General features: G+C 42.4%; 1 protein-coding gene across 1 annotated transcript in view; it reads right to left on the bottom strand.

The window, feature by feature from the left end:
- Window positions 1–254: 254 nt before the first annotated feature.
- Window positions 255–27,762, bottom strand: part of SLC17A8 (solute carrier family 17 member 8) — a 40,413-nt gene continuing 12,905 nt past the window's right edge. The window contains exons 6-12 of the mRNA XM_088465539.1: window positions 24,647–24,733; window positions 23,168–23,307; window positions 19,017–19,166; window positions 18,657–18,789; window positions 16,626–16,736; window positions 8,910–9,037; window positions 255–1,340 (exon numbers count right to left, since the gene is read on the bottom strand). Of these exons, the coding sequence (XP_088321665.1) occupies window positions 999–1,340; window positions 8,910–9,037; window positions 16,626–16,736; window positions 18,657–18,789; window positions 19,017–19,166; window positions 23,168–23,307; window positions 24,647–24,733 (1,091 nt within the window). The 3' untranslated portion in view covers window positions 255–998. The remainder of the gene's footprint in view (window positions 1,341–8,909; window positions 9,038–16,625; window positions 16,737–18,656; window positions 18,790–19,016; window positions 19,167–23,167; window positions 23,308–24,646; window positions 24,734–27,762) is intronic.

Raw genomic sequence — 27,762 nt, 5'->3', positions numbered from 1 at the left:
CTGCTCCAGTCCACTCCAACCACTGTTTCACTGCCACATAAACATCTGTGCTAAGACCTCCTTAGGCAGTTACCAATATTTTGATTCAAATAATCTCTATGAAATTGGTATATGCACTATACTATCCTTTTGTCCATGCACTAGTGTTATGATATTTTTGCACTTCTAAATGATAAAAAAAAGAGAATTTTCATAAACAAGTAGATTGTTGTATTTTTGATAACAGAATAAAATCACAATAACATTTCATATATTTATGTACGCCATTTACTGAAATAAAACATTAAGGAGGGCAGTGGACATCTCGGTCACAGTCTATGTACAGAGGAAACCTGCAAATAAACTATTCCTGTCAAACATAGTGATTGCAGTGAAATAGTTTATGCAATCGGTTATAATACTGCTGTACTGAGAAACTTTTCCTTTCAGAGACGTTTAATTAAGAAAAGTTTATTATGAGTTACCTCAAGTAATGCCTATTTTATAAGGTTCTATAAAAATAGGGATCTGAAACAAAGAAACACAAATCTCATCACCCTGCACACACAAAGACATACAGATTACCCCATATAATCAGTTGTACTTCAGTCAGTAGAAATAGTAACAGAGTTCACCGTCTATATATTTTTATATAAAGAAATAAAACATTAACACATCAATGGGCGGGAAACATTTAAAAGATGAAGAATACCGCAGTGATTGGATATAAGCTCCTAAAGGGGAAATGAAAAATGTTAACAGCTATCATGGGTACATGCATGTTATTGTTGCATAGCATTAACGTTGCACTGCTATTAAAGTGCACTATACCATGTAATGGTATAATCAGTATGTTCAGTGGGTAATTTACATTTATAAAAAAAAATCAGCCAATATATTCCACTGTGAAGTAAAAGTGCTATCTGTTAGATCTCTTGCATCGTCAATCTTCAATTGTAAACTTTCTTAAAGAAAATATGCTGTGCTTATTGGAACACTTGAGTATTGCACTCCCAGTACTAGGTGTCTTGAAAATTTCCATTTTCATAGTGGTAGGAAGTTTGTTCATCCAAGTCCTGGGTCATTCCCTTCTGCCTCCTCCAGCCTGCCTTACGCACCTCATTACTCTGTATGGTAGCACCATAGCTGGACTTTTTACTTGGACTAGTGAATGATTCATTGTTCAGTTCAGTCTCTTCTGCAAGTTCATCATTGTCAATAATACCACACTTGTCTTCACTAAGCTCCTCTGGATCTGCCCAGTCCTGCTTCTCTCCCGAAGCAAAGATACCATAAAATATAACGCCACTGTAGTGGACTATTGCCGCAATCAGAAACACATTTTGCCATTCTTCACGAGTCTAGAATTGAAGAAAAGTTGAGTTTATAAAATGAGAATTAGAACAAAAGGACACCAGAACTAAAACATCATGAATAACTGATATATGTATGCTTTCTGCATTGTCCAGCGTGGTGCATCACTATGGCAACTTACAAATAAACAACAATAATATTAATACCGAAACAGTAAATGATTTATGGTGCTCTCCGGGTTAGCTATGGTATGCCGGCGTTCGGGATCCCAGCGGTCAGAATCCGAACGCCGGCATCCCGACTAGGTTAGCATCCTGACGGCAAGTATACATAACCTAACCCCTCACCCCACCCTAACCGTCCCTCCCCGATGCCTAAACCTAACCCTCCTCCCTTAGTGACTAACCCTTCCCCTAGTGCCAAATCCTAACCCTCCCCCCAACCCCGCTACTTACCTTCAGGATTCCGGCATTCAGGACACCAACGCCGGTATTCCAATTTGTGCCGTGGCTCCGGCGTCGGCATTGTGACCGCCAGAATCCCCGCTGTTGGTATATTAAACATTTCCCTACTCTCCGTCTCAGCATATATTCAGTGGGAAGCTTAGAACCAAGATGTGATCATATAGATAGTTTCATCAATTGATTACTCTAACAATTACAAGGGGATCATGTTGTAAACACAAACAAGTCTTTTCATAGAAACATAGAATTTGACGGCAGATAAGAACCACTTGGCCCATCTAGTCTGCTCCTTTTCATTTATCTTTTTGGCAACTTCAACCCTATTTGCTCCTTAGGTCTCTCTTAAAAACATTGTTATGCTTATCCCAAGCGTGTTTAAATTGTTCGACCATCTTAGCTTCAACCACCTCTGATGGGAGGCTATTCCACTTATCAACTACCCTTTCTGTGAAGTAGTTTTTCCTCAAATTTCCTCTGATCCTCTCTCCATCCAGTTTCAGTGCATGTCCTTGTGTTCTTGTACAGTACTTCTCTTCCTTTGAAGAATGCTTCCCTCCTGTACCTTGTTAAAACCCTTGATGTATTTGAAAGTTTCTATCATGTCCCCTCTTTCCCTTCTCTGCTCCAAACTATACATATTAAGATATTTTAGTCTTTCTGGGTAAGTTCTGTGCTGTAGGCCATGCACCATTTTAGTTGCCCTTCTTTGTACCATCTCTAATGTATCTATGGCCTCCAGAACTAAACATAGTATTCTAGATGAGGCTGTACCAATGACCTACTGTACAGTGGCATTATCACTAATTTTTTCCTGCTGATTCCTCTTCCAATGCAACCAAGCATCTGACTTGCCTTTCTCAATGCTTTGGTGCATTGCTTGCCTGCCTTCAAGTCATCTGAAATGGTGACTCCTAAATCCCTTTCCTCCTCTGTATTTTCCAGTATAGTGTCCTTGATCCTATATTTAGCCTTTAGGTTATTGAGACCCAAGTGCATAATCTTGCATTTTTTGACATTAAACTGTAGTTGCCATGTTCTTGCCCATTCCTCTAGTCTAAACAGATCCTCAGTCATTTGTTTTACCCCTCCTGGTGTGTCTACCCTGTTGCATACTTTTGTGTCATCTGCATACATTCCCTTTAATACCACTTGCAATATCACCAACATAGATTATTAAAAAGCACTGGCCCAAGTACAGATCTCTGGGGTACTCCACTGGTTACATTTCTCTCCTGTGACTACACTCCATTTACTACAACTCTCTGTTTCCTGTCCTGCAACCAAAATCTTCTCCATTCAACAGTCATAGAATCCAGTCTCAAGCTTTCCAGTTTGTTTATCAGTCTGCGATGTGGGACCATATCAAAAGCCTTACTAAAGTCTAGATAAGCTACATCTACGGCCCCCCTTGATCTACAGTATTACTTTTGTCACCCAGTCAAAAAAGTCAATAAGATTTGTTTGGCGTGATCTTCCCTGAGTAAATCCATGCTGTTTGGGATCCTGTAAATTGTTGGATTTGAGATATTCCACCACTCTTTCTTTTAATAGTGTTTCCATTATTTTCCCACTACTATCCCACTACTGATGTAAGGCTTAATGGTCTGTAGTTACTTGCTTCTATTTTGCTTCCACTTTTGTACAGTGGTATTATATTTGCTCTTTTCCAGTCCTCTGCAATCACTCCTGATACTAGTGACTGGTTGAATAATTCTGTTAATGGTGTTACCAGAACCCCTTTAAGCTCTTTTTAGTATCTTTGGATGTATCCCATCTGGTCCCATTGATTTATCCACTTTCAGTTTTGAGAGTTCTGTTAGGATCCTCTTCTCTGTAAATGTATTTTCATGTACCTCATTTGTATGAATTCCTCTGCAACTTAACTGTGGCCCCTTCCCCTCTTTTTCTGTAGTGAATACTGAACAAAAATAATTATTTAGATGATCTGCTATTACATTGTCTTCCTCGATCATGTACTCAGTCTCTGTCTTAAGTCTTATTATTCCTCCATGTTACTTCCTCCTTTCACTTATATATCACGGTGTTAGTGCAGATACACACTATAAACATTGGAACAATGTGACCAAAATCAGCTACTGTACATATTAGTCTTTAGAGCAGGCAATACAATTGGAGAGTGGACAAATTTAAATATTTACCATCAGGATTTTTAACCCTAATGGTGGGTACACACTGGGCGATATTACTGAGCGACTGCACGATTACGACATCGTAATCGTGCAATCACTCAGTAATCGTGCACTTTTATGTCGGAAACGACCAGCGGTGCGCACTCCCGCTGGTCGTTTCCGACATTGTCCATCGCCTAAACATGCAGCACAATCTGACGACCTCGTCAGGTTGCTGCATGTTGGGGAATGGGGGAAGAGAGCCCGGCGCTGAACGATATCGTTAATGATATCGTTCAGCGGCTGTGCTCAATGTCATGAACGACATTGAGCACAGCCTGCCGGGGACACACTACAGGATATCGCTCAGGGAGCATATCGTGTAGTGTGTATGCACCTTAAGCCAGGGGCAGTTTAAGAGAGAAAGAGGCCGTATGCAGCCTCCTTATAGGTTCCCTATCTCTCGCCAACTACTGCACAGGTCTACTACACATGCCCAAACCCCTGGAAACTGGGAATATGGTCTCTCTCTAGAAGAGAGACCAAAAATAGGGGGCATTCCTAATTTCCATAGGCTACGCCTCCTACGTGATGTTATTTGGAGGCGCCTAGAAACATCAGGCTGGGGGGGGGGCTCACTAGTTGGGCTTCCCCAGCCCTCTTCAGTCACTGAATGGATGCTGCGCACATGCGCGCAGCATCCATTCAGACTCGGGGGTCCGGCACCGCTGCACATCTGTGGCAGTGGGGGTCCCCAGCCTCCCGATTTGACCACCCGCGGGCCACTTCGGCCCACGGGTGGAACAGCGGGACAGTACTGTCCCGCTGAAATTGGGGTGTTGGGGAGGGGTGCGCCCTCTATGGGTGGTGCCCCTGTTCGAACACACTGGTGGAACACCCCTAGAGCCGGCCCTGGGCACCTGTTTGGCATGCTGGATCCTGGCTTCTCTTTACTGGATCCGGTAACGCTGATCCTGTGGGCACCTGCCTCCATAGAGTGCCATTCCTGGGGTCTGCTACACTGTACTGTAGGCACGGTCACACAGCTCTCTGCCAGATTTGTACTAACTAACCGTCATGTAACTGCTGATGTCACAATGACATCACGCTGGCAGCAAATTCAAATGACTTAGCCTATTTCAAACTGCTTTGGCAGTGTGTATCACCGCCAGAATATTAGACTCACTCCTGTACTCCGACGTTTGCCTGCTTTCGCCTACTTACTATTTAACTGTATCCAGCTTGTTGACAGTCCTTTTGCCTACTTCTCTGGTAATGCCTTGCATGTCTTCCTGGTTATGACTCTGGCTTCCTCCTGACCTCCTGAAGTCCGCTTCCTGGTGTCACACTGACTGCTTGGTTTCCAGCCTGTACCTGATGACCATTATCCAGCTTGCCTTTGGGCTACCAGCCCTGTCACTCAGTCTGTCTCAACAATCTTCAGAAATCACCAGCCTGTGCACAAGAAACCCAGTCAGAGGGCTGTGACCTGCGTGCCGAGTGAAGTCCAATCTTCCTTGCGTGTCCCTGGTGAAGACCGTGGATACATTAGACTCTGCAACTCTGTTCTGGGTCTTTGCCATCCTTCGTGTACTGAGAGCAGTCACATAATCCTGGTGTAAATTGTGATTTTCCCGTGATTTCTCTACTCTGCATGCACAGGTCTCTGTGAAAATGGTGGCAGTGCCATTTTCACAGGGATTTCACCATATGTCCACAAAATAAGAGGGCCCTACTCTATTTTCCAAGATGCAAAAAACGTCATATTTAATGTTCACCACCTCTCAGTTAACCACACTTTACTGTCCAAATATCCACAAAAGTAAGTTCATGCACAAATGTTCATCAAACTTTTCATATAGTATACTTATAAAGAGGTTGTCTGTCGACTTCGGTCCTCTCACAAGCCGTTCTAGACTCGAGCAATAAACAACTTTGAATCCATTTTCACCGTCACAAAATGACCAACCCCATCCGGGCTCTGTCACACCAGTGTTCAATCCAAGTGTTCCAATAAGTGTGTGCAGCCACCAAATTCCAGCAGACCCCCCCTTAAATAGCCATCAAATGCATTAATTATGTACTTACCATTCAAATCAACCCCACTGCAAAGGCCTCCCCTGTCCACCCCCCCTCCCCTTAACCCTAACTCTCCCTTAGTGGTACCCAACACTAACCTCTCCCTGGGGGTGCCTAACCGTCACCTCCCCACGAGCAGGGCTTAACCCTAATCAGCCCCCACTAAACCTAACCCTCCCCCCCCGCGGCTAACAGGACAGGTGCCCCGGACTTACCTTGTTCGGGCACGCGTTGTCCTGGATTCCGGCGTCGGGATTATGATAGACGTCGGTATTTCGATGCCCATCAAAAACTCCTAGCCGGTATTCTGCTGTCGGGATTGTGACCAGTGGCCTTGCACCCACTGGTCACATAAACTACATCCCGAAGTAACCATAGTCCTGTAATTATTGCTTTCTATAGTACAGGGGATAGCAATAAATAATCACAAATAAACAATAAATCAGCAGAAAAAGTAATTTTAGATTACATTATGGTAGGGGAGAACCATAGCTCTGGCTATTATAAATGTCGGGTGTATGTGTGGAATATCTTTGAAAGCTAAACATATCAACAGTAAATAAAAATTTCATACAAGCACAAGTTGACTGTAGATGAAAATCTATCATATGATATAGTATAGCCTCTGGGGACATAGGTGAATGGATGACTTCTGTCAAAGTTTCCCAGTGTCTGAATCATCTGTCATGTACACTATAGGGGGGCGGGGGGGGGGGGGTTAATGGGAAAACCTGAGCACAGGCAGAGATGTGAAAAAAGGAATGAATCTCACATTAGATAATAATCAAGATGGTCTACTCATTATCAAAAAAAAGGTGTTATATGCTGAAATACTTTGAAAATAAATCACACATATGTGGGTGCACCCCGAAGAGTATATTAACTTGTCAGGAAAAGAAGGAGAAAAGGGTTTTTGGGGGAAACTCGTTAGAAAAAATGTATATGAAATAAAACTTCACTTTCAATAGATATATTAAAATGTTCTATATACTAGATCAAACAGACATACAATACATATAAATGACAAAAAAAGAAGCTAGGGGTGCACACTGTCGAAGTGATACAGTGAAACGGCCGTATGTTGCAGAGGGAAACCGATGTGCACAAGCTGGTCACCCTGAGAACGCAGCGCTGCAAACTATACCGCAGATCATTACATCACTCTTGGTAGTTGGTACACTTGTTACCACGTAGCTACTTTCTTTTTCAGGTGGACTGTAACTCCGGACAGGGGGTTGGCTCTGCTGAACCCTGCAATGCCTTACTCACATCAGTGTCTCCCCACCCTCTGGGATTCTTACATTTCCACCATATATCTCTCTTCTGTTACCACCCAACAAGGGAACAGCACTCACTCTTCACTAGGCATTTGCCTATAGAGAGCAGCAGCGTGCTCCACTGCTAAAGGGTGATTCCGTTACTTACCTGATATACATAATATCTGGGGAACTCATTGCACCGCTGACCAGTGGTCCCTGCGCCGAAATCATTTTCACAGGGCTTATCTGTGTTTGTGGTTCAACAGTAGATACCCATTATACTTATTCACTCCCCAGGACTTACAGAGGGTACGCTCACTCCTTGTAGGAATGCAGGTCACACAAGGAGCAGCAGCTGCCTTAGGTAATTGATAACCAAAGGAGACTATTTTTCATCTCTCCTCCATTCTTTCTTTTTAATACATTTTTGTTAGGAGTTACCATCACTAATTCTGATATCCTATATTTAATCAGCAATTGTGAATCCATTTAGACAGAGAAACTCGATGTTATTGATATTTTATATGAGGTTATCCCTGAAGGGACTCTACATGTAAGAAGTGATACTAATTGCCACAACATTTTGTATAAAGCACTTTAATAAAAGAACCTGATTCCATTGTTGTTTTGCATGTTATCCCTGAAGGGATTTGCTATTTGTACATGCCTGCATAAAGTGATATTATATGTCTAACAGCTGATGTGATTGTGTTAGGGTGTTATTAACGATTTTCATGGATGTTTAGGTCTCATCAGTTTATGTCGTTAAGATCAGTGGTCGAAGTGGGGCGGTATACGGCGGTATGACATACCGCCACTTCCCAGCCCCACTTCATTTTAGCCACAGAAAAGAATGCACTAGTGCTGGGATGCAGTATGGCATCCCAGCACTGGAACAGTGGTGGAAATGTGTAGAGATGTGTCCCGCAGGGGACACATCTCGATCAGTGGCAGCGGAGATGCTGGCATGTAGCCGGGACAAAGCATCCGGTCCCGGTTATAGTCAGCACACCTGGCTGCCAGCCAATTGCAAGTCTCGCAGCCGCCAGCCAATCACAGGGCTAGCGGCTGCCAGCCAATCACAGGGCTCACGGCCACCAGGGGTGAAATTGAGGGAATCAGTGAGAAGGGCAGGGTGTGAGAGAGGGGAGCAGGCAGGGGGAAGTGGGGGGTGAGATGTACAATGTGGTGATATGGAAGCAGGGGCCCAAGGGGGGGAGAGAGATTCATTCTCCATACCCCCACCTCTAAATTCCCACTTCAAGCACTGGTTAAGATCATATATGCGGTTCTTATCAGCACTATCTTTTATCCATTTGTATTGTGCCCGCTAACTAAATTGAACATTGGTATTCAGATAATTTATTTTGTGGTATGTTGACATAGGGCTTATGGAATGGAGCACAGTTGCTCTTAATTGTATGCCATTACCGACCACAGATAGCTTCTTTTTTGTCATAATTTATATATTGTATGTCTATGTTTGATCTAGTATATAGAACATTTTAATATATCTATTAAAAGCGAAGTTTTATTTGATATATTTATAAATAGTCCTTTTTCTCCTTCTTTTCCTCAACTGTCATGTAAACAGATCCTTGCATTCACATTATATAATGGGAACTAGGGGCAAATAGGGTAAAATGAGGTAAAACATGTCCCCCATTATTGCACAGAGACTTTACCTTATGTCTTGTCATTGCACCCACAATGAGTGGACACACCATTCCAGATAAGGTTCCAACTCCATTAGATATCCCCATAAGAATACTTGCGTATCTTGGTGCAATGTCTAAGTGGTTAACATTAAAACCTATAACAAGATGTCAGCCAATAAAGATTAGTAACTCGTCAAGCAATTTTTATCAATTTACATACACACTATATATTTGGAGGATTTGGTGCAGGAAGAAGGGAAGGTAGCAGCACATCATCCTGCATGGTAAATATGTATCTTATTATTAACTTCTCCTCCAACCTCTTCCCAAATGAATAACCATGCATTTATGGAGGAAAGAGTGGGACTGCACCACTATATTATACATAGACCCCAGGTGTGATCTATAATGCCTGCTACACTTTCCAAGTACACTTCTAGGGGAAACATTATTTCTATCTACATTCCAACCAATGGAACAAAAGAAAAACAACAATTCATAAAAATTATACATGTAATAAGAACATGTAATAAGAATATCACTTCATTCCCATGATTAATTTAAAACATAATTCAGGATAAACTGTGCAGTATTTTAGAGGGGGAAAAAAGTTTGACTTAATCCACTATGCACATATACAGTCCTTCCTACAATCCTCCAAAATTAGGCACAGATTGAGACATAGGTATCTATCTAGGTGGCAAGTTTTGCAAATGACCTTTCCTACATTTTACACAACAAGAGTTTTAAAAATTTTCTTCATGTATCATCTGCTAGAGTGTATAATATTTACACAATGTAGTAGTATCTCAGGTAATTATGCAGAGTTTGGCGCATATCAAATAAAGAAGAAGAGAAGAAGCAAATTAGCACCTTGGCAAAACCATTTGCACTACAGCTTGGGCAAATTTAAAATGAGCAGTAGGGGATTAAGAACAGTTGATGGTTAGCTACTGATGGCCGATGGTTTTGCCATCAATGGCTAACTGGGAACCAATGTTTTTTCCTAATTCCAGCAGCACGGAATGCCCACCAGCAGATGTGGCCATCGAGGGGTGCAAACCACTGTAACAACCAAGGGAACCTTCGATGGGCAGCCCACTGATGGCCATCCCCAATGTGCAAAGAGACAGAGTTGGGAAGAATGTTTCCTAGTTTATTTCTAAATCTCAGTGTAAAAACAAAGTTAGCCAGTAATTGTTCGCTACATGCAAAATTAGTCAGTATTATAAAAAGCATTTGCACCCTTGCAACATGGTTCATTCCAGGAGCAAATTGTTACTTTTTGCTCCTAACTCTGTATAAGCCACTCAGTATCAACACCAAACCACATATGTTCTGTCACCTAAGTATTATAGCCTAAAGTTGGATATGTTGGTTACTTGTTCCCTCTAGTCCTCAATGTATAGATGTTTAAATGCCATATTTCTGAATTCCAACCCACTGGAGGTATTACCAGAATACACGGTCTGGTTTTTATTTTACAATCTGCATAGTTTCTTAATATAAGGCAACCTGTACTGTAGGATTAGTCGTCATTTAATTATTAACAATAATAATAATAAAATTCATCCATAACAGGAAAAAGAGTGTACAGAACAGGTCAATAGCAACGATGATAAGTTACCTTATATTAAAGAGCTACTAATATATATATGTTGTAGATATTTGGCAGTAAATGTACTAAAGATCGATTTTAATCCATTTCAAATCAACCTAAATCAATCAACAGCATTGTTGTGTTTCAGGGGCTAAATCACATATTTACTAACACAAAAAATTGTCTGTCAGTAATTTAGCCCCAGAAGCACAACATTAGCGTTGATCAATTTAAATAGATTTTAAATTGATTTTAAATAGACCTTTAGTAAATTTACCCCTTGATGTTCTATCTACATTTGCTGAGCAAGACGATAAGAGACATGTCTCCAAAAGTGAAGAAGCTCCTTGACTTGATCTCCTGGATAAAATCAAACAAATAAGACGAACCTTAACCACAGCCAAAGAGCTGTTCACACTTATCCATTGTTAATGTGCTTGTCAAATGCAGTCATCAAGAAGCACATTAAAGTAGGGTAATTGGTTTCTTATGGGCTCGTTTCCACAATTGTGTTTTTAAAATTTAATGTCCTACTTAAAACCTATTTCTCTTGCACTAACACATGCTAACTGCACAATAGATTGCTGCAGCATGACAAGAGCATGAATAAAAAGAAAAAAAGTTGTGTTCACTGTAATATACGAGAATGAACACTGAAATCTTAAAGTATCGTACACAGCCCTTATATATCCCAATATTGGCTCAAGTCCTAAAACTATTTCAAGTACAACAAAATAATTTGCCTTGTAATGATTTTTTTTATCCCCATGTACTGCAAGTTATTCCTTTCATAAGCTGGGTACACATAAGTCTATCTGTGTACCCAGCCGACGGCAAATGCAACGGACGACATATGGTATCATGTAGTCCGTACACACCACACAATTTGGTGAATGACCGCACAATAAGTCATTCCCCTGCCGCATCCACAAGCTTGGCGGACCTGAAGACGCGACAGACGACACAACGGGAGCGTGCACACACACTTGACGATTTGAATGATTTGTTGTTCCGATCTTTCGGAATTGGGCAAATCATTCAAAATATAATCTAATGCATACCCAGCTTAAGCCTAATGGATGGATTGTAGCCAGGGGTGGACAGACCTGATTCCAACAGATTAGCGGCACATCTCACCCCCCCTTCCCTTTCTAGAGCGGGCCGGTGGCAGGATGCTGGCTGGTTTTCTAGAGGCAGGGAGCACAACGGTGGCAGACAGGGTGGTGTTTTCTTGGCTGTTAGCAGGGGCGGATCTAGACTGTTGTATTAGGGGGGGGGCGAGTTAATGATTAACTCTGCCCCCCCTCGCAGCAAAAGCGGCAAATCGCCTCCCCTCCCCCTCGCTGCCCTTCTTTACTTTCACTTACCTCTGCTGCTCCGTTGAAGTTCTCCCTCTGGGCTTCGGTCAGCTGGTCTCCCGGCTCCTGCATTGTGACCCGGTCAGCTGTTTAATGCAGCAGCTGACTAGGGTCACAGTGCAGGAGATGGGAGACCAGCTGACTGGAGGGAGGACATCACCGGAGCCCTGATCTTCGGTCCCTAGACAGAGGTAAGTTGTTTTTTGGGGGTTTTTTTTTTTTTAGCAGTGATCAGCGTGTGGTCTATTTAGACCACACAGCTGATCACAGGGTGTGAGGAGCCGGCTGTGATCGCTTCCTCCCTGGCTCCCGGGTCAGGTGACAGCCTGTCACTGACACATCCCCCTAACTGGGAGACAGGAGCTCCGATCACAGCACAGCCCAGCCATTATCATCTCTCGCCTCTGAACTTAATGATGCAGAGGCGAGAGAGGATAATGGTCGGACAAACTGTGCTGGGGGGGCGATCGCTCCAATTGACCCCCTCGATCTGCCACTGGCTGTTAGGTGCAAAGAGCAAGGTTGTACCAGGTTGTGCACAGCTCCTACACTTGACATAGTGGTCAATAGATAAATGCAGTGCAAGGTAATGGATCACTAGTTGCTTGTGCTTATAGAAGCTAAAAAGGTCGATTTTAAGGGAAGAACTATAACAGCCACAGGGCCTGATTCATAGATGTACGCTAACACGATGGTTAGTGCACCTCCGATGCTTAGTGGTCTGCGCATGCAATCCCACACACAGTTCCCCCAAGCCTCTGAAGGGGGTGTGGGGACAGCCTGCATTCCTGGAGACGGGGATGTGACGTCCCCGTATTCTGGGAGGGTTGAGACCAGGGTCTGCGTCCATGGACCCAGACTTCCTGGCCTTGCAAGCAGCCAGAAGCCGACCAGTCTGCGTAAGCGGAGGATTATTCAGCTGGCCGAGATGGTGATCCCAGGCTGCGACCTCTGTCTCAGCGCTGGGATTGCAATTGCTGACAGGAGACACCTCCTGCAGCATAGCATTATAGCTGGACGGTATTACCGCTTGTGTGTGGCTGTGCAATTCCGTTCATCTCGGATCGGGCCCATAGTGTTTGTGATGCCTATGGGACCTGGAGGTGAGGCAGGATGCAGGCAGAGAATGTGCAGAAAAGCAGAGGGGGGACCTACGAAAGAGAGGAGGGTATGGAAACACAACTTCATTCCATTCCCCGAAAATTATTGCTAGGGTGGTCAAGCAATTGCTTTCTATACCCCTGTGTGATGGTTGTATATCTCACTGGACAGGAAGCATTGCGACTGTAGGGAAACTATCGTCTCATGACACATCACAAACTACTGAAATGATATATTTATGAAATGGTGTTAAAATGACTAAACCCCACTAAGTTTACATGCCTTCTCCTCCTCAGTAAACGGGAGCCAGGTGCTGCACTGTGATATATTGTGTAGCACACGGCTCCGATAACTAATGAGAAGCTGGCATTGTGGGGAGTCTCTGGGGACAGCCTGGCATGTTCGCGAGTGCTCGGTACGCCCCCAGCAGGGCTTAAAGTGGTCCTGGAGAGGTGGTGGAACTCATCTCTCCCGCCGCCTACACCACACCCCACCCCGCTAGTCTGATAGGCCAAAACAAAGTGTGAAAACTGTTTTTTTACACAAACAAACACACTGTTGTGTACAGGAACTGGTAAAGTGAAAGGCTGGGGGCCGCCTAGGCCCCCAAAAGCTTTGGGGGGCTATGACAGTGTGAAATACATTTTAGATGCTTTTTTAACATTCCTGCCATCAGCTGAGACTACAATGTTAGATCATTTAAAAAGAAAAAAAAAATTCTATATCAGTTATTTTTTTGCCGTGGCTCTAGATTTTTTTATGGGGTCCCCAGAAACTAGTCTATGTCACTTTGATGCCCAATGTTTTTTTGTAACCCCTATGTATTGCCTTCGCTTCATTCTTTCCTTACCTACTGTATATGCTGGTTTCTCTGATGAAATTGAGCCTCCCTAGGCAGACAATGAGTGGCTCTCTGTCTGTAGGACTTCTGTGCAGGGCCTTGGTGGAGGTGGAACTAGTTCCACCTACCATTAGAGGTGACGGAACTCCATTCCACCCCGTTCCTGCCCACTTTAACCCCTGACCCCCAGAGTGATGAAATGAAGGTGTTACACAAGGCCACACCCATGAGACCACATCCCCTTTCAGACAGAGAACCTATTAGCCGCACTGGGCATCACCTACCCAGTGCCGCCACTGTGACCGTGCATTTCCCAATGACTGCACACCTCCAGCGTGACCGAATACCTGAACTACTTCCCACCAGCACATCACTGCACAAGCAAACCACCACTTCAAATCACTACTGATAAACTCCCTCGTTAGTACAGCAATTCTTGGCACTGTAAAGCTGCGTACACACCTATAGATATATCTGTCCAATCTGTCTGGTGGGATGGAAGCAAATAACAATAGAAATTTGTTGCCAAACACTGGAAAATGGACCAGATTTTCCTTCCCACCAGACAGATTGAACAGATATATCTGTAGGTGTGTACACACCTTAAAGCAATAAGCACTTTCTGACACTATAAGTCACTGTTCAACGTGTTTTCTTTTCAAAATGAACCACTCTTAAAGTGACTGTATTCATTAATGTTCAACTGTTTAAACAGCCTACTCTGAATGTTTCCCTGTTTTATTCACGTACACTGTATTCCAGTTACATGTTTATTCACTAAAAATAATTAAAATTAAAAAGCCCATTCTGACTGAGCTATTTTATCTCCTATTCTGTATCTGTGTCACCCTACATCATCTCCACGTAGAACTATTTTGTCACAACATGGTCCATTTTAAAAGATAGCTATATCACTCTTGGGTGTAAGGTCATGCTCTAATATATGCCTTAGATGGTTGAACGCAAGGCGAGCATATATCAGCACTTGACCACACACCCAAGAGTAGTATATCTATTATATATAAAATACAAGTTGGCTTATGTAAAAAAGCTAGTATAAGCCAACTTGTATTTCAGCCATAGTCCTCGGATACAAATATTCGTATCGGCATTGGATGTGTGTCTTTTCTACTCACTGAAATTAACATTATAATCTGTTTGTTTCAGGAGCTGTAATGAGGTTCTATGAGATTATTCATGTATAATGACAGCCTCTGGCATCTTTGTTCAGTGATTTGCTAATCAGCATCAGATTGCAGAGCTAGTAATAAAACAACAAATAGGAAAGTAAATATTATTTACATACTAGACTAGCAGATTCTCCATCTGGCAGACTACCCAGATGTTATCAGAACTCAAAGTTAATTAAAATAATGTTCAAATATTAGTATCATTGTTTGTAGAAATTAATTAGAGAAATAAAAATAGGAGGCATCGTGAAAGGATATTTAATTAAGTAGTGATTACGTATCATTTTTGGCATCAGCGGTAAAGATTAATTAAAAATGCATAAATTGTGGGATGGAAACTTTCGTTCCATAATGGTTTAAAACTGGACAGAAAAAATATACTGAATAAAAAAAAGGATACCATTAAAAAAAACTATATTGTTGCGAGTAACAATATTTGGTAAATGAGATCGTTGTGAAATTTGTAATATGATGGCACTAAAATATATACATTTTAATAATATTATAACACAGTACCATAGCAACCATCATCAGCAATTTACCTTAATTAACAATGTTGAAATAGAAAAAAAGGTTAATATAGATGTCATCTATTTAAGTCTATCCCATTACAACACCAATGCAAGCGTAGGATCTGTTATCCAAAATGCTGGCAGGGTTTTCTGGAGAATATAAAATCCACTGGGCACTCGTACAATCAATCAATTACTTTTATAGTTTTCACCCTTATATCACTACTTACTACTTCTGGTACTGCTTTACTTATAAAATAGTTTAACAGTACTCCTCACAGTGGCTGTAGGGGAAGGCACTTATGGAGCATACACACGGTCAGATTTGTCAGATGAACGTTTTGAACGATTTTACCAAAGTTTTGAACGATTTTTGACTGCATTAAAATTAATGGAATTGTCCAAGTCTGACTGCAAACACATCAGATGTCAGATATGTCAGATTTTCCTTCAGATAGGAACGACTGAACGATTTTTAAATCGTTATCGTTCAGATCTGAAGGAAAAATCTGACCGTGTGTATGCACCATTAGCGAATGTGTCTGTGTATATGATATTATCACCAGGACACAGCAATTGCAGTGTTACAGTCTGTATAGTGGATTGCCACATTATAGAAATAAAATGACATGGTATTAAAACACAGCTTTTTAATTATTATCAGTTGTAGTAGTAATAGATATTAGTAGTACTGGTAGTAGTACCTATAGGTGAGCTGTCCTCTTTATGTAATGTAATTTATTATAGACAGCTGCCATAGGTTCCTAAAATACAAAGATTGAATAATTATACTAAGCCGGCCATAATTTGCTAGCTATATTTAATGCCATAGGAAACTTATTGTAAATCAAATACAGAGATTGTGATATTATAAAGGGAATAATGATAAACAGGAGGGTTATTGTTTAATTTCACTTATATTCTATGTTTATTTCAGTCTGAATAATATTATTATCCCTAACACCTTCTCTAGACTATTTTTGGAATAGAGAGCATATAAATAAATACTCTATCATCATCATCCATCCAGTGTTTGACCCATCATTGTTACCTGCATAAATATGGAGCAACACTACTATAGTCAATAAAAAAAGGCATTATGGGACATGGCAAACATAGTGTACAGGTCTAGAGACCTTACCTGATATAGCAAAGCCACTGAATCCTACAGCAAGGACGAGAAAGGAAATTGCAATGCCTTTTGTATGAGAATAGCCAACCACAAGCAGCAGTGTGGCCTCCATTCCAAACCCTGCACATACACAATTACGGTGAGATGGTTATTATAAATCGGTGACTCGGGCCCCTCATACATCAGATTCGGCAGTGTTCTCAGTACTGTATATGATAGACACAAGAAATTGGTGCTGTACACAGCATTTTAGTTACAATGTTCCTCAAGGTCAGTAGGACATGTATGGCACTGTTCTACCCAGTAAGCATTTATAGATGTGGACAATGGGCTCTCTATCACATCATGATGGAGAGTACAACATTTTTTATTATTTCTATGGGGATTTGTTTTAAATGTACTGCATTTTAGCTGGTACAGCTTTTTGTTAAAGTATTGCATAAATACATTCCGTAATTAAACTTTTACATAACCCCAGCATCTATAGCTCCAGCTATCAACTTCCCAGCTAATAGTCAATTTATCAATAATTTCACTGATTACACATATTTGTTTGTTTGTACTTCCAACAGAATATGCTTAACAATCTGTCCTGTTTGTGGGTACAAAAAAGTAGATCCTATGGATTTGTGTCATTTGCTGCTACTGGCATATTGGAAAAAAACTACTGTATTGTACCAATGATATTCATGAATCAATAATACTGATAATGTAATAAGCACAGGTGTACTGCAGGGGGCTGTTTTAAGCCCAGCGTTGCATTCTGTTTACGTGCGATGGTGCACCTATATCTACTTCTGTTAAAGTGAACAAGTTTGCAAATGCTACTGCTACTATAGGCCTGAAGATATGACGAAGAGACAGCTTATAGAAGTGAAGTCTCTTTGCTAGCAAAATGTAATAAGAATCACATTTTGAACGTGAACAAAATGAAAAAGCTCATAGTAGAAATAGGGGGAGATGCATCAAACCTTGGAAAGCTAAAAAGTGAGAGAAAAAAGTACCAACCAATCAGCTTCTAACTGCCATTTTACAGGCTATGGGGGAGATTTATCAATGCTTGGAGAGAGATTAAGTGGAGAGAGAGAATGCACCAACCAATCAGTTCCTAACTAACATTTTTGCAAGCACAGCCAGAAGCTGATTGGTTGGTGCATTCTCTCTCTCCACTTTTTCTCTCTCCAAGGTTTGATACATATCTCCCTTAAGGAAAATTAGGAAGCAGCCTTTACAACCAGCAGTCTTCGAAGGCCTGATAGTAGAGGTTGTGAATGTTTTTTACATTCTTGGTGATAAAATAAACATTTCTAATGAATTATCCTGGTCTGTCCACACTCCGTATTTGCTCAACAACACTTTTTTTTTTTTGCAAAGTCCGCTGCCAGGAGGTAAGAGTAGGGAGACTCTCATTTTTAGGTGTATAATAGAAAGGGTTTTGACTTATGGCATTGTTGTGTGGAATAGGACACTGCACAGCTATCAAGAAATAGAATAGAGAGGGTGGTCAGGACTGCGGGACGTGGATTGGTCTGAAGTGGCAAGTGTCCAAGAGATTTACGAGAAGAGGATTTTAAGGAATGCTCAATGTATAATCACTACGTCTCATCCTAATAATGTTTTATTTATAAGTTTTATTTCTAAATATGTTTCCCTCAAACAGACCAATATAGGTCGATATTGAGTCGCACTACAAGACAATTTAGCTCAGTGCACAATTGTTGTTCAACCTACTGATAACAGTTGGAAAGAAACTATCTTTATGTAAAATTTGTGTTCTTGTTTTATGATTGAAGATGACTTGCACATATGTTTCGTTGACAACTCATGTATGTGAATCTGTTCAATGACTGAATTGAATTGATATTCTGTTCCACTTATATCATGCCTAGCAATGGGAAGCCAGATACAAAAAAAATTATACTGGGACTCTGAAACCTGTAATTAAATTGCTAATTTATGCAAACTGAGAGCTCCTCATAAATTGGTTCTAGATTAAAATACAGTCACATGGACACTGACTTATCGCAATAATCTTAGTACCTCCACAGTTCATGATTTTTCTTACAGTTGTGGTGCTCAATATCTGCCTGCTCCTTAAGAAATCAGCCAGCTGCCCTCCGATTGGTACAATGATTGTCATTACCATGTGTGGAACTGCAGAGAGTAGGCCAACCTAAGTAGAAAAATATATTATTATTATTGTGATGCTGGTGACGGTGGTGATGATGATTGGTACAGATAGCAGTCTCCTTGACTTGGGGTAGCAAGTCATAATTAATTGGTGATACAGGTGTATCCTTTTCTATGAAAATTCACCTTTCTGCTGATTGTCTCTATCCTTTTTAAGTGTTTTTTAAGTATTTGAAAAGGACATAGTATCATAGACTTAGATCATTGTACCTTGCTTATTGGAAATCCAAACACTTCTTCAAAGTAAGCAGGCTGGCTGATCAGCAATAAATAAAACGTCCAGCTTCTGCAGAAATTTGCTACTATGATTGCATAAACTGGCATGGAGGTAAAGAATTTCTTCCAAGGGGTCTTAAATTTCTAGAAATATAAAGAGAAAATATATTTTTTTTTTTTATAAAAATCAAGGTGTCTATGTACTAAACACTTTGGAGAGAGATAAAGTGGGTGGAGATAAAAGTACCAACCAATCAGCTCCTAAATAATTTTTCAAACAGCCTGTAAAGGGACCATTAGGAGCTGATTGGTTGGTACTTTATCTCCATCCACATTCTCTCAGAGGCTTAGTACATAGGCCCACAATTGTACTGAGTTCATCTGGGGGACACTGAAGACTGTGTAATTAGAGGGAAGGCTGACGTATTGGCACTAAATAGTTAATCTATTGGGGCTGAAACCACTCTAACACCTCCCACCAGTTGCAGCAACTCAGTTATTTATATAACAAAGCCCAAATGAGAACTCATCATGCAACAGGCAAAACCATCAGCAAACAACCAGGGAGAAAATGCAGTGTCCCCAAGAATTGATTTTACAGTGAGAACAAAAAAAATGTTCTTTCCTATTACGTCCTATCTGGGAGACACTGCAGACTTGGAACTTCCCAGCAAGACTCAAAGAGGTAGGACATCCCACACCGGCCGAGCCATGTGCAAAAGCTTACGCCCGAAACTGGCATCTGTGGCCACAAATGTGTGGAACCGACAATGTTCGGATCCTGATGGGATACCTAGATCTACCCCAGAAGACTCAAGACCACTCCAAGGAGTTCTAGACAGAATGTTGATCCAAACCTCAAAAAGAGGAGAAAAACTCCCCAACCAAAAGTTCAGAAAAGACAAACGAGGTAGGATTTTCTAGACCTGGAGAAAGGTGCTAATCACAAAAAGTACTGGAATAATGGTCCCTATAGGCTGGAAAAATTACTCTCTCAGGTTGCATAAAAAGTTAAACATGGCACAAAGGTTGCGCCCAAGAGACCAGAAAATGTAACCATCAGGTAGTAGCACAGAGCTAGGTGCAGGAGCCCTGTACCCACCAGCCACAATGAAGACCAGCTACAACTCATCTCAGACAAGACTGCAGAGCGCCCATTCTGGAACCTTAGCTTCAAAACCGAGGTAGGTGCTGTGAATTTTGAGTCACAATCTCAAGAACACTGAAAAATGCAGGTCAGAGACAGTTCTGGGAATGGCTGCATTCTACTCCTGCCTGCCAATGCTGCATGAGGGGAAAGACTGGTCAAAGAAAAGCAGAAGTGGGTAACGCCCATGGCTAGTGTCCAGCATAGATATGTCAAAAATGCCATCATATCTGCTGGGCACCTGAAATTTGGTGATCTCTACAGTGCTTTTCCCAAACTTGTGTACCACAGAGAGGTCTATTGTTTGGGCAGGTTTGCTGTCATTTTACGGTAATTTTTTGGTCAGTTATAAAACCGACAATTAGTACATCTGCAGTTCCTATTCTTGCCTATGTTAAAAAATAAATTGTTGGTCTGATGTTCTAAAGTCGGGTTTTTTATTATTTTGCCATGGTTTTAACTTTAGTAAATGGTCAGTTTGCAAAATCTACGGAAAAACTTCCAAAAACCCCAAACCGACCTTTAGTAAATTAAGTGTCCTCTCATCACAACTGCCTCTTAACCCAGAATGTTTTGCACTGTACGCTAAATTTCTTCTTGATGAGACACAGCAGGGGCTGATTATAATTGGAGCCCCATAATTTTGTTGCCAATAGCAGGGACCGCCCTCTTTTCTAGGGAAGAGATGCGAAGATGGCGACATCCATGCAGAAACAGCACTAAACCTAAATAATGGAATCAGGATCCAGCATAAGGCGGTGTTCTCCAAAATTGACCTCAGTTAGAAGCAGAGGGGCCGATTCATCAACACTAAAATATCAATGGAGGTAATTAGGTTTAGAATGCGCATGGAGTTCTACCTAATTACCGGAGGAATTCATCATTTCCTCTCCATCAGTATCTATTGCGAAAAGCTGTCATTTTTGTGATGACCCCGACCTCCCACCCGGCTAGCTGAAGATTATTTTTTTTTTAAACTTTGTGTTCTCCCGGCAGAACACAGTAAAGTTAAAAAAAACCAGTGTCAGAGCAGCAGCCGGAGCCATAGGAGGGACCAGGGAGCGACAGAAGGGGCTGAGGAGGACCTGCCCAGCTGAAAGCAGGTAAGTGTAACCCACGCCACCTCACAGTGGCGTATAGTAACACCATCAAATTGCCAAAATACATAATTTTCGGAATTTAATGAATAGCCTAATTTCTACATCCCCATACTAATGTATGGGGAGTGTGGAAATTAACACAGGTGGACTTAACCAGGAGATAGCGGTGATATCTCCTGCGTTAAGTCTAATAATGAATACTAAAATAACGGTAATTAAGGAAAATGTCCTTAAAACTGTAATTTTAGACTTAATGAATAGGCCCCAGAGTCTCTTACCTGTTTGCCGTGTCGTCCTGGACACCCATCGCTATGCTGTGGCAGCTGAATATAAAAGTCACGGCTCCTGGGATGTGGGGTTGCTAATGCAGTTAAGTCAGGGGCTTCTGCTGGTGGAAAACAGAGTCCCAGAGCACCCACATATGCCTGATGACCCTCTTCTGGTGACAGTAACGGGCTGCGGCTGGTAAGACAACAACCGCTCCCTAAAAGGGTTGGGTATGGGATCCCGGCGGTCATAATACTGACAGCGGCATCCTGATAGTCAGAATTCCGATGCCTGAATGCAAGTAACCTTACCCTAGCCCACCTTTCCCACAGCCTAACCCTCTCCCCCACAGCCTAACCCTCCTCCCCCAGTCTAACCCTAACCCTCCCCCTAGTGCCTAACCCCAACCCTCCTCCCCCAGTCTAACCCTAACAATCCCCCTAGTGCCTAACCCCAACCCTCCCCCTAACACTTACCGGCGTGATGCTGGCGGTCGAGATTCTGCCGCCGGGGCCCTGGTGCCTGTATTCTGAGCGCCAGCATCTCGGCCACCGTGATGGTGACTACATCCCCTCTAAAGGCCTGATCCCAGAAGGGGATTCAGGCAACCTACAAAATGAATAATAGAGTATAAAGGAAAAAACACTCCTACAAACAAACTTTGCCCCTCCCCTCAGGCACTGAGTTGCTGAAGGAGGTGGGAGGCTTGGGGGCGGGGGGTTACATCTCCAATAGATTAACTATTTAGTGCCTACTCCTCAGTCTCCCCTCTAAATGGTGTCCCCCAGATAGGGAGCAAGAGGAATACTAATTTTTGTGAATAGCTTATTTCTTATTTTTCTTTTCTGCTTGTAAAGTACAATACATTGTATCAAAGTGTGAGTTTTGTAAACACTATAATAAATAAAATAAAGCTACTAATAGTCCCTTTCACTACAACTCAGCACCCAAACAAGGTTTAGTGAATAATGAATACAGTGTTGTGAGAAGAATCATGGAAGGAGTGACTGTAAATCAAGCATGACCATTATTGTAAAATACACATGCCACAATTCTCAGCCTATAGCTGGCCTATTTTAAAGGGCATTGCTGCAGACACACACATAGGAAACTGCACACACTGTAACTGGTTGGAAGTACCGTATTCTTCATACCTATCATTAGTCCCCTGCCGGGATTTGACAGTCGGGAAGCCGGCGGTCGGCATTTCGACTGTCGGCTTCCTGACTACATCCCATTAGTATCGGTAGTTACACACCCCATGCTGAGTGCAAAAGATCAATCTAATGAAGGTGACCCTTCTCCGTACACACACCTCAAACAAGCACGGAAGTCTGGCTACATGTCCAAGACACTCCTTTGGGTGAGCTCTCCACTCTTGTATCCACCGTGAAGGTGCGTATGGATGGTGCAGCTCATATGCACTCTGTAATTGCTTCTTACAGTTATAATTGCAGTCTGTTTTTGGATTGCATCCAACTCAGCATCAGGCTATAGTATTAACAGAAAAATCTACTAGAAGGCTGCTCCAAAAGGAACTAAGCCCGGAAAAGACCATTCTTATGGGGTCAAGAATGCCTCAAAAAGGACACCCCTAGAAAGCGACAGTTTATTAATCCCCATATACTTACACCAGCTGTAACTAAACTACAGCCTTCTCCTATACTTGTCTCAATGTATGATCTTTCTTCAGCAGTAATAGAAGGATGTGCGGCTGGGCTCTCTGTGGCATGCAGCAGCCAGAACACGTACCAGAACATGCCGAATATTCCTGTATGAAGAAGGGATATGATTGCAGTTTGTAGAACTAAAACTACATCATTACAATTCATGCTAAATTTGTATTATTGCTAAGCATTGTCAAACACAGGGGCTCCTTTGTGCCTACACAAGCAGATATGGCCACTTGGGTACAGTGCCAAGCAATCAGTCCAACTTGGCACCATTGTGTTGGGCCAAATGGGACAGAGCTGAACATTCAGCTCTCTGGCTAAACAATGTATATCCTATTGGGCTTCACAGTTATTTTGGGCTCATGCGATTTGGTACAAAACAAAATTGGTCATCACAATTTCTGCTTTCCCAATCAGACATGACACTGTTGGATGGTAGTGCGCTTTGGATAGACTGTGTGTTACTCATGATACAAAAATATATATATTTCATTGAGATGCCATTATTAAACCTTTTATCAATTTCAGGATCATCTCACATCAATCTTCCTTCTTTGTCTTCCTATAGTGATTTAGACTAGTGGTGCAATATACTGCACTGTATCATTCATTCCCCTGGGCAGTTAGAAAATGCATTGAAGCCTCATTGTAATTCCTCAGGGAACTGTGACATCAGAGGCAGTATGTGATAGTGATACATGTCTAGTTCAGTACAATTAATGGTGGAGAAACAAGTAAGAATACATGCATCTTTAGACTACAATATACAGTAGGTATTGCATAGAGACACATCACAATGGGTGGTTACACCCAGTGCAGCACCTACTGACCCGGACAGGCTATGCCCCCTGAAGTCTGCCATTTTTGGGAGCATGTCCGCATGTCACGCCCCCGTTCTCGTTATGCTGGGAAGCCCCCAGCCTCTCCCAGCACACTGTGGATGACTCACGCATGCATGCATCATCCATCACTGCTGCAGCGCTGTCCGGTGACACCATCCGAGGGGGTGACACCAAAAAAGCACAGCAACTCTGCTATTTTAGTGTCACCACCCTCGGATGGTGTCACCCGGTGCGGTCAGAACTCCCGTAGTGACGCCCCTGGTTGCATACCTGTGCAAAACACAATTGACATGAGTTTAGCCTACATTGCATCTATCAGTCTGCATCATCTTATGGCACCTGCAAAGTGGTTGCAAACAGCTGCAATTATGTGCAGTCTAAGTCAATAAGGAGTAATTCGCTCCCGAAATATTTTACTAGAAATATTTAGACAAAGCAAAAACAACAATAACGTCTTTTTATTTGGTAATTTTTTTTTACCTTTCAACTTCTTGAGCATTTGATGAACCATTGGATGAACACAGCAATAAATTGCCAGGCAATGTCTATGCCATTTCTAATATGTGAAACAATTTGCATATTGAGAAAAACTTACCGTAAATGTAGAAGACAGAGGACCAACCAATGTATTGTACGAGTATCCCTGCTAGTGGCATGGCAACAACTGCACCAGCATACGACCCTAAAAGGAAAAAATAACAGGTAAGATGGTCATAGATCTGGGACATGGAAATACATATTGAGGAGCAGTAATCAGAGGCTAAAGTTATAGGTAATATTACTCTCTCATAAGGGCAAATCCAGTAAATTTGCTGACATTCTGTAACTAAAAGGTATACAGAGGAGTAAAAATATGCCTACAACTAACAATACTAAATTATATTTATAGTAGTAATAACGTATTTGTGCCGGGTGCCCCACGACAACACAGAGATAGAGATGTGGCCTTCAAGTATAGTAGTGCAATATACGCTCAGAGCCGTAACTAGACATTTTGGTGCCCTGTGCCTAAAAGAGCATTGGCGCCCCTCCTCCATATTTTAAAAAGGGACAGTGCGCGCAGGAAGACGGGCAGCCAGATAAGGACATGTTCTCGTAGGGAATGCTTGGGTACCACAGACAATTATAAAGATTCTGTATTAGAAATAAATATGAATGTTACTATAAAACACTAGTCCTGTGCTAGATCAGGCTTCGGCAATCTGTTGCAGCTGAGCAAAAACTGCCTAAGCCTGATCTAGCAGCAGGACTAGATTTTTCCTTTTATTGTTCTTTATTAATTTGACAGTTGATTTCTTAAAAAATTGACAAAAACAGCTATAATCATGTCATTTGGACCTGTTTTTGTTCCTACAGTATCATTAACATTAATTTTCAGTCATGTCCAGTCAATTTTGACTACCTCACAGCTCACAATGATTATTTTCACCAATATTGGCCTGAAGGCCCCCATACATCAGAGATCGATTGCAGCAATCGTGCAATTTGCAATCGATTGTGTATAAAAATCTCTCTCTTTTTTAATCGATTGTGGCAATTCTGCAATCTGCAATCGATTGAAAAAGGGAAAGATTTTTATACACAATCGATTGCAAATTGCACGATTGTTGCAATCAATCTCTGATGTATGGGGGCCTAAAGGCTGCAGCGAGCTGGCTGGCTAAACCAAGCGACAGAGCAGTGACACAAACACATGGGAGCTTAAAAGAATAGCGCACATCTATTAAACATACTGGCACAGTATTGGCAGACAGGATAGCAGTTTAACAAACTATTTTTTTACTGCAGGTTTGAAAATTCTGATACTATTTTTTTGTGCTGGTTCCAATCATACTTTCCATTTGGAGGAACCACCTCTAACTTCGTTATCTGGACCTAGGAGGTTTTTTACCTGGGTTGCAGGTTGGACAGGAGGAGGTGGCTGGGCTGTTCAGAGGGTTGAGGTCCAGGAAGGCACCTGGTTCGGATGGTGTGTCCTGTGCTGAACAGTTGGCCCCCATTTCTACAAGGATCTTTAATAGATCCTTGGAAACGTGTGTGATATTTTCTTTTTTTAAGTGTCCCACAGGGAGGAAGCAGCCAGGTCGGTTTAGCAGGGGGTGGGGCGGTAAAAGGAGCATGGCCGGGGACATTACACGCTGTTTAGGACCAAGGCTAGGGGCGGAACCGCACACTCACGTAATTTTGTCACCACCCCCGCTAAAGAATGCAGTGACTTCTGGCATTGTGAAGAACGATTCAGCATGAATCACGTCATCAGCCCCATCGCTGCAGGTGTTTGGGGATGCATTGCGGCGGGGACTGGAGGGGCAGGTGCGGCATCCAATTTTCGGGAGGCTCTCGGCCAAATCGGGAGAGTAGTCATGTATGCCATACACACTCCTGTGTGAAATGACACCTGATTACAAGGGAGGGACTTTTATATGCAATCCAAATCATGCAAAATCCAGGAAAATTAAGTTTTGCCTCATTTTGAGATCCGAACTTGGTGGGCGAGTTTAATCACAAAATGTATGCAATTTGTTCTGCATCTCTGGATGAAAAATATAAAAACTATCCCCTTAAAAAAGCCTTAGTGACATTTTACACAGTACAGCAGCTAAGGAGCTCTTTTCACAGGACTGGCTCTAGGGGTGTTCAACCAGTGCGGTCGCACAGGGGCACCACTCACAGAGGGCGACCCCTCCACCAACATCCCGATTTCAGGGGGACAGTACTGTACCGCTGTTCCACCTGTGGGCCGAAGTCGGCCATGGGTGGTCAAGTCGGGAGGTTGGGGACCCCCACCGCCGCAGCTGTGCGGCGGTGCTGGACCCCGGAGTCTGAATGGATGCTGGGCGCATGCGCGTGGCATCCATTCAGTGACGGGAGAGGGCTGGGGGAAGCCCAGCTAGTGAGACTCCCCCCAGCTTGACGTTATTTGGAGGCATTCAGTGCCAAATAACGTCACAGGGGTGTGGCCTATGGTTATTAGGCCATGCCCCCATTTTCGGTCGTCCGCTATGTAAGGGCGCCCTGTTAAGATCCGGCACAGGGTGCTCCAACCCCTGGAGCCGGCCCTGCCTTTTCAGATCGGTGAGGATCTGATTCAGAGGTGGAAGCAGTGTCAATGCCACACACAAGCGCCCAAAGTTTTTGGTCTGTGGTCAGCGTCTTCTGGCCCTGGGCAGACAGATAATCTGCATCTACATAGGGCAAATGCAATGTTCAGTGGTGTAACCGGTGGTGAGCCTTAATGCGCACAGCAGCAGATTAGTGCTGCAGCTGGTGGGAGTCTCTACATGAATCTCATCGATCCCATTGGCTGCAGCATTAGCATAAAGACGCAGTTGTATTGCGGCAAAAGATGCAGACGCAGCTGTAATAGTGTGCTCTGAATCAGCCCATAATGTTTGTATAAAAAAATGCGACAGACAGGCAACGTGCAAAAGAAGATGCCCGCCCGAATCTCACCATACAGCAGGACAATCTTCTCAGAGGCTCAAATGCCTTATCATCCTGATAGTCACTGCAGTTAGCAGCCGGGCTAAATGCCGCACAGAGGAGGAGAGAAATACTAGAAGACCAATTGGAGGAACAAGCAACTATCAACCCTGCAAATGATGGGTCCAAAATACTAGTATAAGTCCCAGTGAAGGAAGAGTATGACCAGGTGGCCACTAAGATAAATCTGATGCTTAACAAGTGTGAGCCTCACATTAAACCTATAGC

This window comes from Taudactylus pleione, unplaced genomic scaffold (assembly GCF_031769625.1).
Source record: "Taudactylus pleione unplaced genomic scaffold, aTauple2 ptg001990l, whole genome shotgun sequence".
Classification (NCBI taxonomy): Eukaryota; Metazoa; Chordata; class Amphibia; order Anura; family Myobatrachidae; genus Taudactylus; species Taudactylus pleione.
This window is presented reverse-complemented; position numbering and strand designations above follow the sequence as displayed.